The 13,219-nt window shown below is 48.4% G+C and overlaps 3 protein-coding genes across 3 annotated transcripts; 2 read left to right on the top strand and 1 right to left on the bottom strand.

Annotated features, from left to right (window-relative positions):
* Window positions 1-210: 210 nt before the first annotated feature.
* On the bottom strand, window positions 211-522 carry GLAREA_04595 (uncharacterized protein; the record flags this gene model as incomplete). Its single annotated transcript, XM_008086972.1, has 1 exon — window positions 211-522. One exon carries the CDS (start codon window positions 520-522, stop codon window positions 211-213), a length of 312 nt encoding a protein of 103 aa, XP_008085163.1.
* Window positions 523-1,832: 1,310 nt separating this feature from the next.
* On the top strand, window positions 1,833-6,588 carry GLAREA_04594 (Zn2/Cys6 DNA-binding protein; the record flags this gene model as incomplete). Its single annotated transcript, XM_008086971.1, has 8 exons — window positions 1,833-2,449; window positions 2,492-2,603; window positions 2,665-2,939; window positions 3,091-3,813; window positions 3,860-5,512; window positions 5,562-5,755; window positions 5,802-6,267; window positions 6,321-6,588. 8 exons carry the CDS (start codon window positions 1,833-1,835, stop codon window positions 6,586-6,588), a joined length of 4,308 nt encoding a protein of 1,435 aa, XP_008085162.1.
* A 4,546-nt stretch (window positions 6,589-11,134) lies between these two features.
* Window positions 11,135-12,066, top strand: GLAREA_04593 (PLC-like phosphodiesterase; the record flags this gene model as incomplete). The annotated part of the gene is made up of 2 exons (XM_008086970.1): window positions 11,135-11,651; window positions 11,702-12,066. The coding sequence occupies 2 exons, from the start codon at window positions 11,135-11,137 to the stop codon at window positions 12,064-12,066; spliced, it is 882 nt and encodes a 293-aa protein (XP_008085161.1).
* Between the last annotated feature and the right edge of the window lie 1,153 nt (window positions 12,067-13,219).

Here is a 13,219-nt window from a genome sequence, read left to right as displayed (position 1 = left end):
TGCAGACGAAGAAGCAGCAGAAGGAATTTCGGCAGCCGGCCAAAAAGCACAGGCCTTCACCTCGTGGCAAGCAAGTCGCTTCAGGTTTGAAGAAGTGGCTTTTTCGATACTGCCGGTACCTTTCATCTATGCATCGTGTAGTGAGGGGCGAAGGATGCGGATACATTATCTACAGATTATTACGTTTGTGGAAGCTGCAGAGCTGTCCCTCTATGACTCGCCTTGAAGACCCGAAATGATTGACAGCTTGACACGGATCTTGGAGGCGACTTCCAATCGATCGCTGGCAACTGCAAGTATGGAGTGCACGATGCAGCCAGCGTCGCCTGCAGCGGGGTTGATAATAATTCCACCCATAACGCGTGGTGAGTGAGTGTTGCTTTGACCTGAGTAGTGGTAGATGGTTTCCAGCTTCTGTGCCTGACAATGAGATAGTCTCACCAAGGCGAACGACACCGCTATTCGAGGTACTCGAGATTGGAGTTTGGCAGAAACGATCTGCCAATCAAGGACATTGGGCATTGTTGAATCTGCATATCCGTCACACTTTATTTCCATGAGCTTAGCTTTAGCCTTCCGCTGGTAAATCTACGTGTTTTTGAGCCTTTCCGTGCATAGTAATATTCTCATATTACGGATCATTTTCGATCTGTATATCGCCTCCACCAAATATCTTGCTTTCTGCAAAACCAGCTCCTTTGCACCGCACGCCTGGCGCTCGGGTTACCAGGTTGCAAAAATCCGAAGCACTCCGTACGCCACAAATGGACAGGACGGGACAATCAGCCGAAGCGCTTTCAGGACAGAAGTGCCGAGAGTTCTTACTTGGGACGATAACCGCATTGCAAAAGCTGACTGCCCGTATCCGCCAGCAAGCCTTTCAACTATCGTTCAATAGCACCATTTGAGAAGAGAGCCAGAAGCAAGTCTCACCGTGTTTACTTCCCGTTTCTCCATCGACACGACGCAGCAGAAATGCACTTGGGATGCCATCATGCCACCCTCAGCGACCTCACCGCAACATTCGCATATCTCGAGATAGATCGTGTCTACAGGGCAATTCCTTGTATTGATTACACGTCCTGCTGGAGCACGCCACCACGATACAAGAGCGGTGTCAAGAATCTGGAAATAATACATGACGAAGGCCCTGGCTTTCAAGCTTTTACGGACTCTGCTCCGTTTTGCCCCTGACTTCGCTAGATAGCGAAAGTACGCTGCACTACTGTATTCCCAGGCAAGCCTCTTGTAAATCTCCGTTGTACCGCCTGTCTAGCGTTTGGACAGGACGATCGCTAGCCATTCAAGTTGTAACGTCCAACTCTCCAGTCCAGACTGTACTTTGGTACAGTCGGGCCCGGCACGGGGTTTATGCCCGATGTATTTGGAGAGGGCATCATTTGGAGGAGGCTCAGGAACAGGTTCTAAGCTCATCATGAGTGCAGATCCAAGATGAAGTGGGCATGGACCTGACCTACTTTAGTGCTGGGCCTTATGATGGGCTTCTGAGTTTTGTGGCACTTTTTACTTTCATGTTGTGGAGTGGGCTTGGGCTTAGTACTGTAGTCTCCCGCGCTTGTCTCACCGTTGCGGTGATGTTCCTCTGACGCTGTGCTTGACGACATGATTCTGCTTTGAAGAATGATGCCCGATTGCTTACTCGAGGTCGCTGTTTAGCCTCTAGCGACTGACTAGCCGGTGCAGGACCGCTGGTACCTTGGTACGAAGCACTCTGTTTAGGGCTTCCAGGGCTGTATTTACGGTATTTTCACCGCATGGGCCACTGCCACGCCCCCTACATATGTTCAGCGGTGACCCTACTCGTATGCGAGATGGTACGACTTCAGTGGCAGACGGGCGAGATATTGGCGGGCAGCTTCCCCTCTGTAGTAATACGCCCCCCTGTCCGTCTGGCTGTCTGGCTGTCTGGCCCAGCAGCGGTACCTTACCCCAGCGTCTTAGGCTCATCATCGCCTACCCACCCGCACCACCCACCCACCCACCACACCACACCACCCGGGCACCCACCAGTGGATGATGGCTGTCTACTTGCTACTCGGAGACGGAGCAGTCTCTGGACTACTGGAACCGACAGGCGGTCGAGCCCGCGAGCTAAAGGAACCGTCGTCGTCGCAAAGGTGCTGGTTCTCGCAAACAACAACCTCAGAGCCTGTCGGTCAACACCAGCTTTGCGAGAACAGCCATACTTCGCGGTAACAATTCCAGACGAGAAGCACGCTCACAGAACGAGCGCAGGACACGGTAAGTTGCTCTCTCTTTTCTCTCCTACCAAGGCGGGCGGCAGGCAAAGAACCTTCTTTTGCGCTTCTCGACTTCGAGCCTCTTCAATGCGCCGGGCAAAAGTCAGATTCGCTGGTGCTGCCATTGGTCTAGCCGCACCGTACCGCTCCGCAAGCCGCACGCACTTCCACCACCACTCCTCAGAGCTGTCACTCACTCACTCACTCACTCACCATCTTTAATCTCACAGACAAATTACCGCCGCACTACCCACCGTCTGGATACCCCACGACACACAACCAGCTATCGTCGTCGCCAGATCGCATTGGGGATCTCTTCTTGCTCTGACAGCATCCGTAAAGGTAGATCACATCCGCGCATTCAGCCAGTCTTGACGCCCCCCCCCCCCCCGTGTCGAGGTAGCGAAACTCTTCCACACCCAGCAGCGCTGTGCTGGTCGAGCTCGCCGCTCGTCTCGCGCCTCTCCACAAGCGACCCGGATGTCACGCTCGCGTTGGATCTATGCTAATCAATCGTGATAATCCAGATAACCGTTTTAAGCTCCTGAGAGCAATCAGTCGCACCGCAACCGTTTCCCACAACACAGAACACCTGATCAACACGTCAGCTTGTCCTACCCGCAAGGAGCAGATGATCTTCCAGCGAGCCCTGAACGTCTCTGTGTCCGTCGAGAACCTGTAAGAAGCCGCCGAGCTTGACTGCCGTCCATGGCCTCTACTGCTGTGGTCGCCTGAGTCTTGTGTGCGTGTGTGTGTGTTGTGTGCGCGAGAGCGAGAGAGTGTGAAGAGCCATGATGGACATCGTAGGGCCGGATCCAAAACGTCCCAGGCTCGCCGGCGGCCCACCTCATGAGCAACGATGGCAGAGTTCAGAAACATCGAGGCAGTTGCCTCCTCCCGCAGTACATCCATATCCGCACAGCTCACCCTTCTCTCGCCCCCCAGAACCTCCGCATCATCTCGACCGTCGACCCCCCGGGCCTGGGGAACACCCGCAATACGAACAGCAGCATCAAAGACCTACCTCGGGGCCGTCGCATGGTTATCACCATCCTCCCCCAGGCTTTGGACCACCGCCACAACGAGAGCCTCCAATGGTGAAGAGGAGTGATTCAGACGAGCCACCGCAACATTATCGACCCCCTTCTACAGGGACGCCGACAGATAAAATTCTGCCACCAGGCCTTCATGAGGGCTCGCGACCACCGTACCCTCCCCTATACAACCATCACAGCCAGGAGCATCCGCCCTATCGACCGCCACCGGCGTCCTTCCCCCCACCACCAAGTCCAATGTCCGCGACCGACCCATACCACCAGCAACAACATTTTGGTTCCCAACCTCAAACGCCGCGTGAGGTCTTCTCCTCAGTATCATACCCTTCAGCAAGCTCAAATTCTCAGAATTCGAAAAGACCGAAAGCCCAGCGTGCCGCGCAGGCGTGTGATAGTTGTCGTCAACTGAAAGGAAAATGTGACGAAGGCCGGCCTATTTGCTCTAGTTGTCGAGAGAAGGGAGTTGAGTGCCGCTACCGAGATCCACCCCCTAAACAGTAGGCTCATTCGTGCCTTCTTGATACGTCAGACTAACAAAAACAGACAGGATAAGGCGACCGGGGAGATAGTGGACTCTATCGCAGCTCTGACTAACGCTGTGATGGCCTTGCGAGAGGATTTCATGTCGATGAAGAGTAGGACGGACGAGCTCTACAAACGACTTCCGGATCAAATCGGTGCGCGGTCTCAGCATGGTTCCACTGAGGAAGAGATGAAGCAAGAGCCACGAGAACCTGTGGCAAGCTCGTTCGAGAATCGGTATCAAAAGCGCTTACCTGAGCAACAAACGCAATCGCAAAGTTTTCCCTCAGCAACGGAATCGCCGTACTCATCGACACCCGTCTATCCTCAGCGACCAATAGAAACGGCGGAACCACCAATGGCAGAAAGCGAAATCGAGGAGTCTGAAGAAGACGGTGATCCTGGGCCAGCGAAGCCTCCATCGATCCCAGTCAATCATACCACGGGAGCCGCACGCTTGCTTTTAGTCCCCGTGATAGCAGAAATGTGTCATGGGATCATGAAAAACGTGAAAATAAAGAATGAGAAATACCCCATGAATCAGGAAGAGAAGCGGGGCTTGCTTCGGCTGTATGGTAGAGGAGAGGGACTTGACGCTCCCCCAGGATACGATCGCGATCCTCTAGTTGACCACGGCAACGACAGCATTTCTGGAGATACGAATTCGGATGTTTCTTCTCCTGCTGGTGAGGAGTGGGGTCAAATTGGGGGCCTCACCCCTCCTGGTAACCCCCCGCCTGAGTTTACCAGAGGGAATATCAACTTTGAAGGAATGCCCGATTTCTCCAAGGAAACTGTTGCGAGCCTCGTCCAAAGCTATAAAGACAACATTAACAACATGCATCCCATCCTAGTTCACTCGCGGCTGGACGTCCTTGTGGACAACTTTCTGAAGACAACGCCAGAAAGTCAAGCGAAGCCCAAGCAACTTCACGCGGTTGCCGCGGGCTATGTTCAAAGCCAAGTTTCGGCAGGATTTGTGAGAAATCCCGATAGTCCTGGCAACAAGCGAAAAAGGTCGCCGGCTTTACAAGAACATCCAGAATTACCAAATTATTATGATATCAAGCCTGGTCACCCTTTCAGATCCATCAGCTCTGCGCTGGTGCTTCTGGTATTGGCGCTGGGTGCAGTTACTCAGCACAAAGAAAAGCTTCCAGATGTTGTGCCTGATAAAGAAGTGAACAACTCATGGACAGCATCTCCCATAGTTCGAAATGGTCATCCACCATCGCCAATGCAGAGCTCTCCGACGATATCGACACCACTAGGAGCTCCTTCTCCGCAGGATCACGACCGTTTGCAGCCTCGAAGTCGGCGGACGTCGATTGAAGGTGCTTACAGAGGTATCGCCGGTGCTAAGCAAAAGAATCTTGATGTCATCCCAGGACTCTTTTATTTCGCTCTTGCCACTGATATCATTGGGAACCAACTTGGGGGAAACAGTCTCCAACACGTTCATGTCAATATTCTCGCCGGCTTATACCACGGACAATTAGGTCGAGTCTTGGAGAGTCATGCGTACATACACCAGGCTTGCCGTGCTCTTCAGGTCATTTTACGACCTAAATTGGAACGATTTAAGAAGATTAAAATGGGCTTAGATGGCGGCGTTGTTCCTGCGAAAGACAATCCTCTGATCATTGCATTTTGGACGTGTCTACAGCTTGAAAGGTATGTCGAATTCTGATGACATTAAAAGTGGTATACTAACCGTATTTAGTGACATCGTGGCAGAACTTCCTTGTCCGCATTCAGGAATTCTCACTCACGAAGAAGATATGCCAAGTCCAAATTTTACAGCTGCTGCGGATTTGGGTGGGTTCGAGCCCACCGTTGTAGAGAGTTATGGTGCTCAGCTATTTCTCCGCAAGCATCTGAATCAGTTGCACAATATGTTCTACAAGCCAGAGAATGGTAAGTGGCCAGGTGTTGTTCGTGATCAAGCTGCTAATACCCTCAGATACCCAATTCCCGCAGTCTGTTCATCCCAACAAAGAGCTCAAACGATTCGCTACCATCGAAGCGTGCGAGGCAAACCTCAAGAATATTCCCATCTGGGCACCCACCATGAGTTGGGATGCAAACGACCCACCTGCGAATGATATCCTTGGAGCAAGATTGAGAGCCAAGTTTTATGGAGCCCAGGTCATCACGTATCGACACTTCGTTTTGAAAATTCTTGACTACTCTGCCAGTAAAGAGAAAAACATCCCAAGCGACACTATCAACACCGAATTCGTCGATGGCATCTTCGTCCCAAACATATCAACAGGTGTAAGTAGTGGAGAAGGTATAGACCCACAAGTGCTCGAGTATGCTAGGCTGTGCATCAAGGCTCTGATCAGCAGCACTACTGCCTTTCACGGACTGGGTGACATCGGTAGACATCGTCCAATCGTTACCAACATATGGGGAACTGCACATGCGTAAGTCACCTCATCAAATTTAGACGAGTCATCGTTGTGCTAATGACTTTTAGACAATGGGGTAATTTGCTTGTTCTTCAAGCCGCCTATAAAGACCCGATCTTAAAGCAATTTATCGACGTCGCGACTTTGAAAGGGCTTCTTGAGAAGACGGTATCGTTCCTAAAACTCGTTGCAAAGCCTAGCTCCGCTCTTTATACAGATCTGCGCATTCTACAGCACACTGGCGCCGAGCTGGGACTGCTACCTTCAGAGAGGCCAAACGTGTATTCGAGCTTCTCAAGTACGGCGACGGGGGAGACTCCAGTGAGCACACACTAAGCTACCCTCAGTATGCAACACTCGCAAATCTACAACAAACTTTCCACTATGTGGTTAAGCACTATCGTATATATACATTTACATATCAAGGCTACTAAGCCCGTTGGTTTCTTTAGATCTTTTGGCGGAGGCTTATCATCATCAGCATCTTTTAGCGGTGGCGCACTTATCTATTCATCCATACACGGAACTCTTTATATTTGTTGCGATATCGGTTTCATGGCAAGGCGTCTTCAAACTATCGTTATAGCAGCAGCAGCGCAAGGGGTGGTTAATCCATCACCATACACAACGCTGAGGCGTAGCAACTATCACATACCTAATGTGGAAAACTCGGTACCACATTCTAATATATTTGATGTCCTTTGTCATTTCTCGTTTGGGCGATCCGGGCGGTTGGCTGCGGTTGCGTCTGCCACAAGTCGTACATGGGAGCACCCATGTTTTTAGTCGGTTGGGCGGCTGTTTGAATGTCTTTAAATATATCCCCAGGTTCGCGCTGTCTTTGGGTTTACAAATTACGCATGGCTGAGCGTATTTCCATTTCTGCCCTTGTCTATTTAGCAGCGAAAGTCGGTGCGTCGGGTGGCCGAGTATTACTCCGTTGCTGCTTACACTTTTCGGCATAAAAAGAGCATATATCACGAATCAAACTATACGTTTCGGGAACAAAACCGCCTTCTATTACCATTTAGACACTAAAGTCCACTCCATGCATAAGGTATCTGGTTCTTCATGGTGCCAGCGATATATGGGGCACGGACATTGACTACGGTGATCATCGTTTCGATGGGTTGTCTTTAGACTGTACTTGAAGAATCACGCTTTTTGTGCGGTTGTGGATGTCTCTTTGGTATAGAATCATTGTTCCTGGTGCCTCCTCGAGGGGCACAACATCCTCTCACACGGCGAGGTGAGGGGCAGCGTAAACTGAGTTTACGTGGAGGAACGGAGTGTGAAGCTGCTTCGCCCAGAGTAGTGGCCAAGTCGGGCTTTGCTAAGAGGCATACGTGACCGAGTACGTATCTTTCGGGCCATTAACAGGTGTTTGCAAACTATAGCAACTTTTTCCTTGTTTGTTTTACTACAGTATGTGTATCTTGGGAGGATTCGGAGGTTACGGGTTGGGATTTCGGGGAATTGATTGGATGGGGTGGTGCGCTTGGATCGGAAAGTCGTTAATATCAACATTTGAATATACATATCATATGAGCATGTTTTCATGTGTCTCTTTTCTGGAGACGCCGCACACCATGTCAGCAGTACCAGATTTCACGGGGCGTGAGTTACTCGATGCGGTTACGGGGTGCAGATAAGAGGGATCGACGAGGCGGGGCGAGTATCACAATGATAACTTTTTGCTGCAGTTTGGTAGGTTGTAGACTTTTTTTCATTTGTTTGTATGGCAAGTAATGTGATGAGATGTTGTATTTCATGCCGTGTGACGAACGGAGCGGGCTTGTTTTATCTTACTCGGGGCTTTCGGCGGGAGGAGGTTGGGTTGTTGGTGTCGCACGGAAGATGTGTTTGTCTGACGGATGGGGTTCGTAGGAGAGGGCGGCATGTGTAAACGCTTGGTCAGCGTTTCTCGAGTGCGAATAACTCTCTAGCGCTGCACGGGTGTCTTGGGACGGGCCGAAGCTGTTGGTTTGTGTTGGTGGTTCGGTTGTTGAAGTTATTGATGTTGTTCGTGATGATTGTCGTTGCATCTCGAAGGTACGTCGTTACCAGCTGGTGAGTGAGGGGAAATGCAGGGTCTTTGTGCTACAGTTACTTTCTTTCCATAATAGGTCATTCGCGAAATGGGATCTTCCTTGAGTCTTTGGGCTTCAATTTTCTACTTGGGTACTTCACTACAAGTATATCTCCGAATGTTAGGAAATGCGCCTTGAACAACGGGAGCTCCAACAATGCCGCATGACACGAACGGCACTTTGAAACCCCCAATGGAGAGCCAGCGGGAGATGTTGTGTGTCGTACGGGTCATCAACCACATTCGGCGGTGAAAGTTCGTGCGAAGCCAAAAACAACCAACATGCATACCCGATAACGAAATCCCAGAAGGTCATTTTCGGCGGAGGCAACAGCGGATAATAGTGTTAATTCTCCAGGATAAATCCCAAAGAGCACGAGCGTACATGGGGGAGTTGGGGTAAATGTTTGGGTCAATTGAGGTTTTGGAGAAAGATGCCGAGGCCTGACTCAAGTGACATTTGGGTAGGAATGTGACCCAGGGATGCCTCTGGCTGGGGTTCTACGACATGAGAGGTTGTGTAACGAAAGGTGGTGGGACGAAAGCGTGGGGTAATGTTGGGGTTTGATGTACATCTGAGGCACAGAGTCCCTTTGTGTGAGGTTGGGCGAGAGGCAGACAAGATGGGTGGCTGCATTTGCGGTGTGTTGTCGATTCTTGGTTGGTATCACGTTGGCTTTCTGTAACACGTCGAAGAGATTTTCTTAATATCTGTCTCTGGGTTTCTGGTACTTTTAGGGCTGAAGGGTTGGGTTGACGGGGTTGTACACGACTGATATGTCACTGGGCTGTGGGATGGTAATCGGGTTGAGAATAGAGGGAGGCGTGGCGGAGCTCTCTCCGCTGCAAGATTGATGACACGAGCGAGGAGGGTACTTGCAGATGAAGATGTTGTATTACATTTGACGGGAATTGGCTTGCTGAAGATTGAGGTTTGACACTTTGTTTGTTGGATTTTACTCCACTGTAGTGGACTCGGAAGATTGGGCTTGCATGTATTGATAGACTTCGAGTAACGTCAAGATCTAGACCTCGTAGGAACAGCCAAAGTTGCTCGGTTTATTTTACAACTTCAGAAATAGGTACTCAAAACTCTTATAAAATTCATTAGTCAAAATTACGTCGTGGTAATTAAGGAGAATAACTCTCCCCTCGAATAGTTGTTAGCGAACCCCTTTTTAAGCGAGGTCTCCTGAACCGCCTAGATGTTTACGGTTGGCAATGTTCTATGCTCGCATCCGGAGAGAACATTCTGTTTAGTTGAATCTTTATCAATAAATGTTGTTCTACATAAAGGAGACAGTTCTAGACTGTTTCAGGACAGCGAACCATAGCTCGTCGGTGCTAGTTCTGGCCATAGCTCTTGAAGTACACGTAGAGGGATCAGAGATCTATAATCTTCAAAAAAGCACGCAATATCATCGAACAGTATTGAAATGCTAGTCATACCCCAAGATGCTACGACACCGATGCCATAAAGAAATATGGAGTCCAAAGCTGCTTTGACCACGCTTGTACTCTAGAGACAGTCGATCCATTGGTGTTGACATTGCAATATAAATGCACAACTCAAGCCATAATACGATAACTCGCAGTACTTGAAAGTGAGTGACAATTTGAACTGGCTTTCTGCCCAGACACAGCGTCTTCTATCCTCTCAAATATGCAATTTTGCACGTTGTAGTTTCATTTGCTTCGTTCGTAGTTATTTTATTGCACGAAACTTTCCTACGAAGCAAGATTTTCGAGTGCTAGAGTATCCCAGAATGCGAGAGTAGCTTATAAGGATGGGTGGCCGGATGAGAATAAATAATATACCTTTTCTTCTGTCCCGTCTCGCTTAATGTCGCAACTTGGAATTTGAACACAAACCACAAGACTTATTACCAAAATCAGTTGACATATAGGGATCCGGTCTCGTCCTATAGCACTTTCGCACTTTATTTTCTTAAGTCTTGTACCACTATATAAAATCATCTATACCTCCAACAGTTGATCATGTGATTGTTCGACTTGCACAACCCATGTTCTCATGACCCCTGAATTTGAACTGTTCATGATCCTCTCTGCTGATTTGGAACCTCAACACAGAGACTCTTTTGGCAGGTGAAAAGAATTATGAGCCTGTACACGAGCGACACGACTATCAAATGACTGGGTCTTCTTGATGTGCCAAGTGAATTCTTTGGAGGTTGTTCGAGAACTGGAAGTTGTCAGGTACACTGGCGGCGCCACCATCGCCACTCGCGAGGTTAAATCCACCGCCATCGAATCACATCGAGAAACTTCATCCTCGGCCAGTTCCCCATGCTGTCCATCATTATATCCTCCGAATTATGCAACACCAACACGAATCAATGTCAATTGATTGAGCACACCTCACTCTTGATATCCAAGGATGTTGCGACTTGCCCTGCGCATTCACGAAAATGTTCCAATTGATCGACCACGAGGTGGCGCGAAAGCAACTCAGAATGGACTTCGAGTTTCATCGATCATTCCTTCCAATAAAGATGGTTTCAACTAACCAATCATGAGCGCTCAATATCGTTCACGATCCTGCTTTGGGTCGGCATGGAGAAGATCAAGGTTATCACAAGCATCGGTAGAGCCGAAGTTCTTATGGGTTGTCTCTATTCCGCGAGAGGAAGGCCAGCTGTGAATAACATATCAAGTTCTTGATTCACACTTTGCCCAGATATAAAGATGAAGACCTCTCTCCATTTCCTGCAGTAGGTTATTCGATCGAGAATCATTCTATGCGGTCGCATTACTTCACTTTGGTTGCCCAATATGCGCCTCAATCAGTTGCTCTCGGTCTTCTCCCTCTTCGCTGGTGTTATACTAGCAGACGGCTGTAATGGGAAGGTCGCTTTGTGTAACAGAAAATACTCGGACGTCTCACAAATAGGCACTCATGATTCAGCATTCGTTGGAGACCTTCCGACTCAAAACCAAGGGTTATCCGTCACTGAACAGCTTAATTCTGGCATTCGTATGCTTCAAGCACAAACGCACGACTTTTTGGGCGATATCTATCTGTGCCATACTTCCTGCTGGCTTGAAAATGCCGGGAAACTGGTGGACTACCTGAGGACTATCGCCAAATGGATGGATGCACATCCGAATGAGGTTGTGACGCTATTGTTGACGAATGGGGATAATGTGGCTGTCACAAAATTCGCTGCGAGGATGCAAACTGCTGGACTTGCAAAATACGCATTTAATCCTGGAAAGAAGCTTGAATTGGCAGATTGGCCTACTCTTCAACAACTTATCAACGCTAAGACACGCCTTGTGATGTTTATGGGTAAGCTATGTTCTATGCTGGCATCTACCTATTTTCTAATTCTATTTTAGACTACCACACGGATACCTCAAAAGTCCCATATATCCTTGATGAATTCTCCTACTTCTTTGAGACTCCCTACGACGTCACAACTCCCGATTTCCCATCCTGTGAACTTGACAGGCCTGGTGGTTCCAACGGCAATGGCATGATGTATATCGTCAATCACTTCTTGGATGTCAAGCTATTCGATGATGTCTTGATTCCAGATAGATTCCATGCGCCAAGGACAAATGCTGCTACGGGAGCTGGAAGTATAGGTGCTCAAAACGACATTTGCAAGACCAAATGGGGAAGAAAACCTACGTTTGTGCTCGTAGATTACTTCGAGGCTGGAAATGTTTTTGTGGCTGAGGATGCCATGAATGGCCTCTGACGACTACGAAATTACTTATTATTGATTTATACTTGGTTGAAAGGAGCATTTCTATTTTGGGTGGCTAGGAATGGCGTTAAGGAAGGACTACGTGATCTTGATGGAAGATGCACAATAATTCTTATGGGACAAGCTTATCACAAATACAATCATGAATTTACGATCTGAACTTCAATTCCTTGAAGTTGTGCGAGCTTGTATCTTCCTTATCTAGGTTCTCGGGCGTACAATCTAACACTCGGTACATTTTTACTAAGTCTGGGAGAGCGTTATGGTCAGGTCGAACTTGAACTCTCCAAAAAGAGGCTTACCAATCGTACCCACGCGGAAAAGAAAACAAAGGTAAGCCAGCTATACCATTAATACCGCTAAAGACATACTCGCACGTTGTCCGTCGCAAGTTGACAAGTTGGCCGGTGAAACCATTTGGTTGCTGGTCTACTCCGCCAGTGGCAAAAACCGATGCAAAATCGGCTTTTATGAGTATGAAAATATGGAGTTAGTTTCCACGAGTCCCTGAAAGTCTATCAAAGCGCTTTTTTCACGTGTTAGGTCGAAGACATAACATGAGTCTAGACCTTAACCATGTTGGAACCCGAATTAAAGTACGATGGGAAGGGTTCAGTTCTGCTCGTCCAATAGGGGTAATGTAACATTCAACATGAAAGTTGCTTCTCATTACAACTCTACCTTATCTACTTATCTGGCCATATTTTGACATGTTTTGGCAAGTCAATCTTTCACGACACAAAAGATCAAGCGAGGTTTATTGATCGAAGAAGGAAAGCGAACGACCGAAGCCACTGTGAAGGGAGCCAACTTCTGTTGTCAGAATCTAGCTCTTCCCACATCTGAATTACTTCGACTGACGTAAACGAAAGAGCTTCGTTTCTCCTGCAAGAGAGACTAATTCTGAAGAATTGTTGCCAAGTTCCACGGATCGGAGGAAATTCACCTGGAGCCAGCTAAACGACCTGTGGGAATATGAGAAGAGTTAATAGGTAGTATAGTTAGAAGGTAGTAATGTAGCATATATACGCTACTCAGCATAGTTGAGCAGGCTTGTTGGTTCATAGCCAAAAATTTATGAATCTATATATAAAATATAATTACGAATTAGGAAACGAATTTTACAGGTACTGCTAATGTATCG

Source organism: Glarea lozoyensis (assembly GCF_000409485.1).
Source record: "Glarea lozoyensis ATCC 20868 chromosome Unknown GLAREA5, whole genome shotgun sequence".
NCBI lineage: Eukaryota > Fungi > Ascomycota > Leotiomycetes > Helotiales > Helotiaceae > Glarea > Glarea lozoyensis.
Note: the sequence above shows the minus strand (reverse complement) of the source record. Positions and strands in the feature narration are given on the sequence as shown.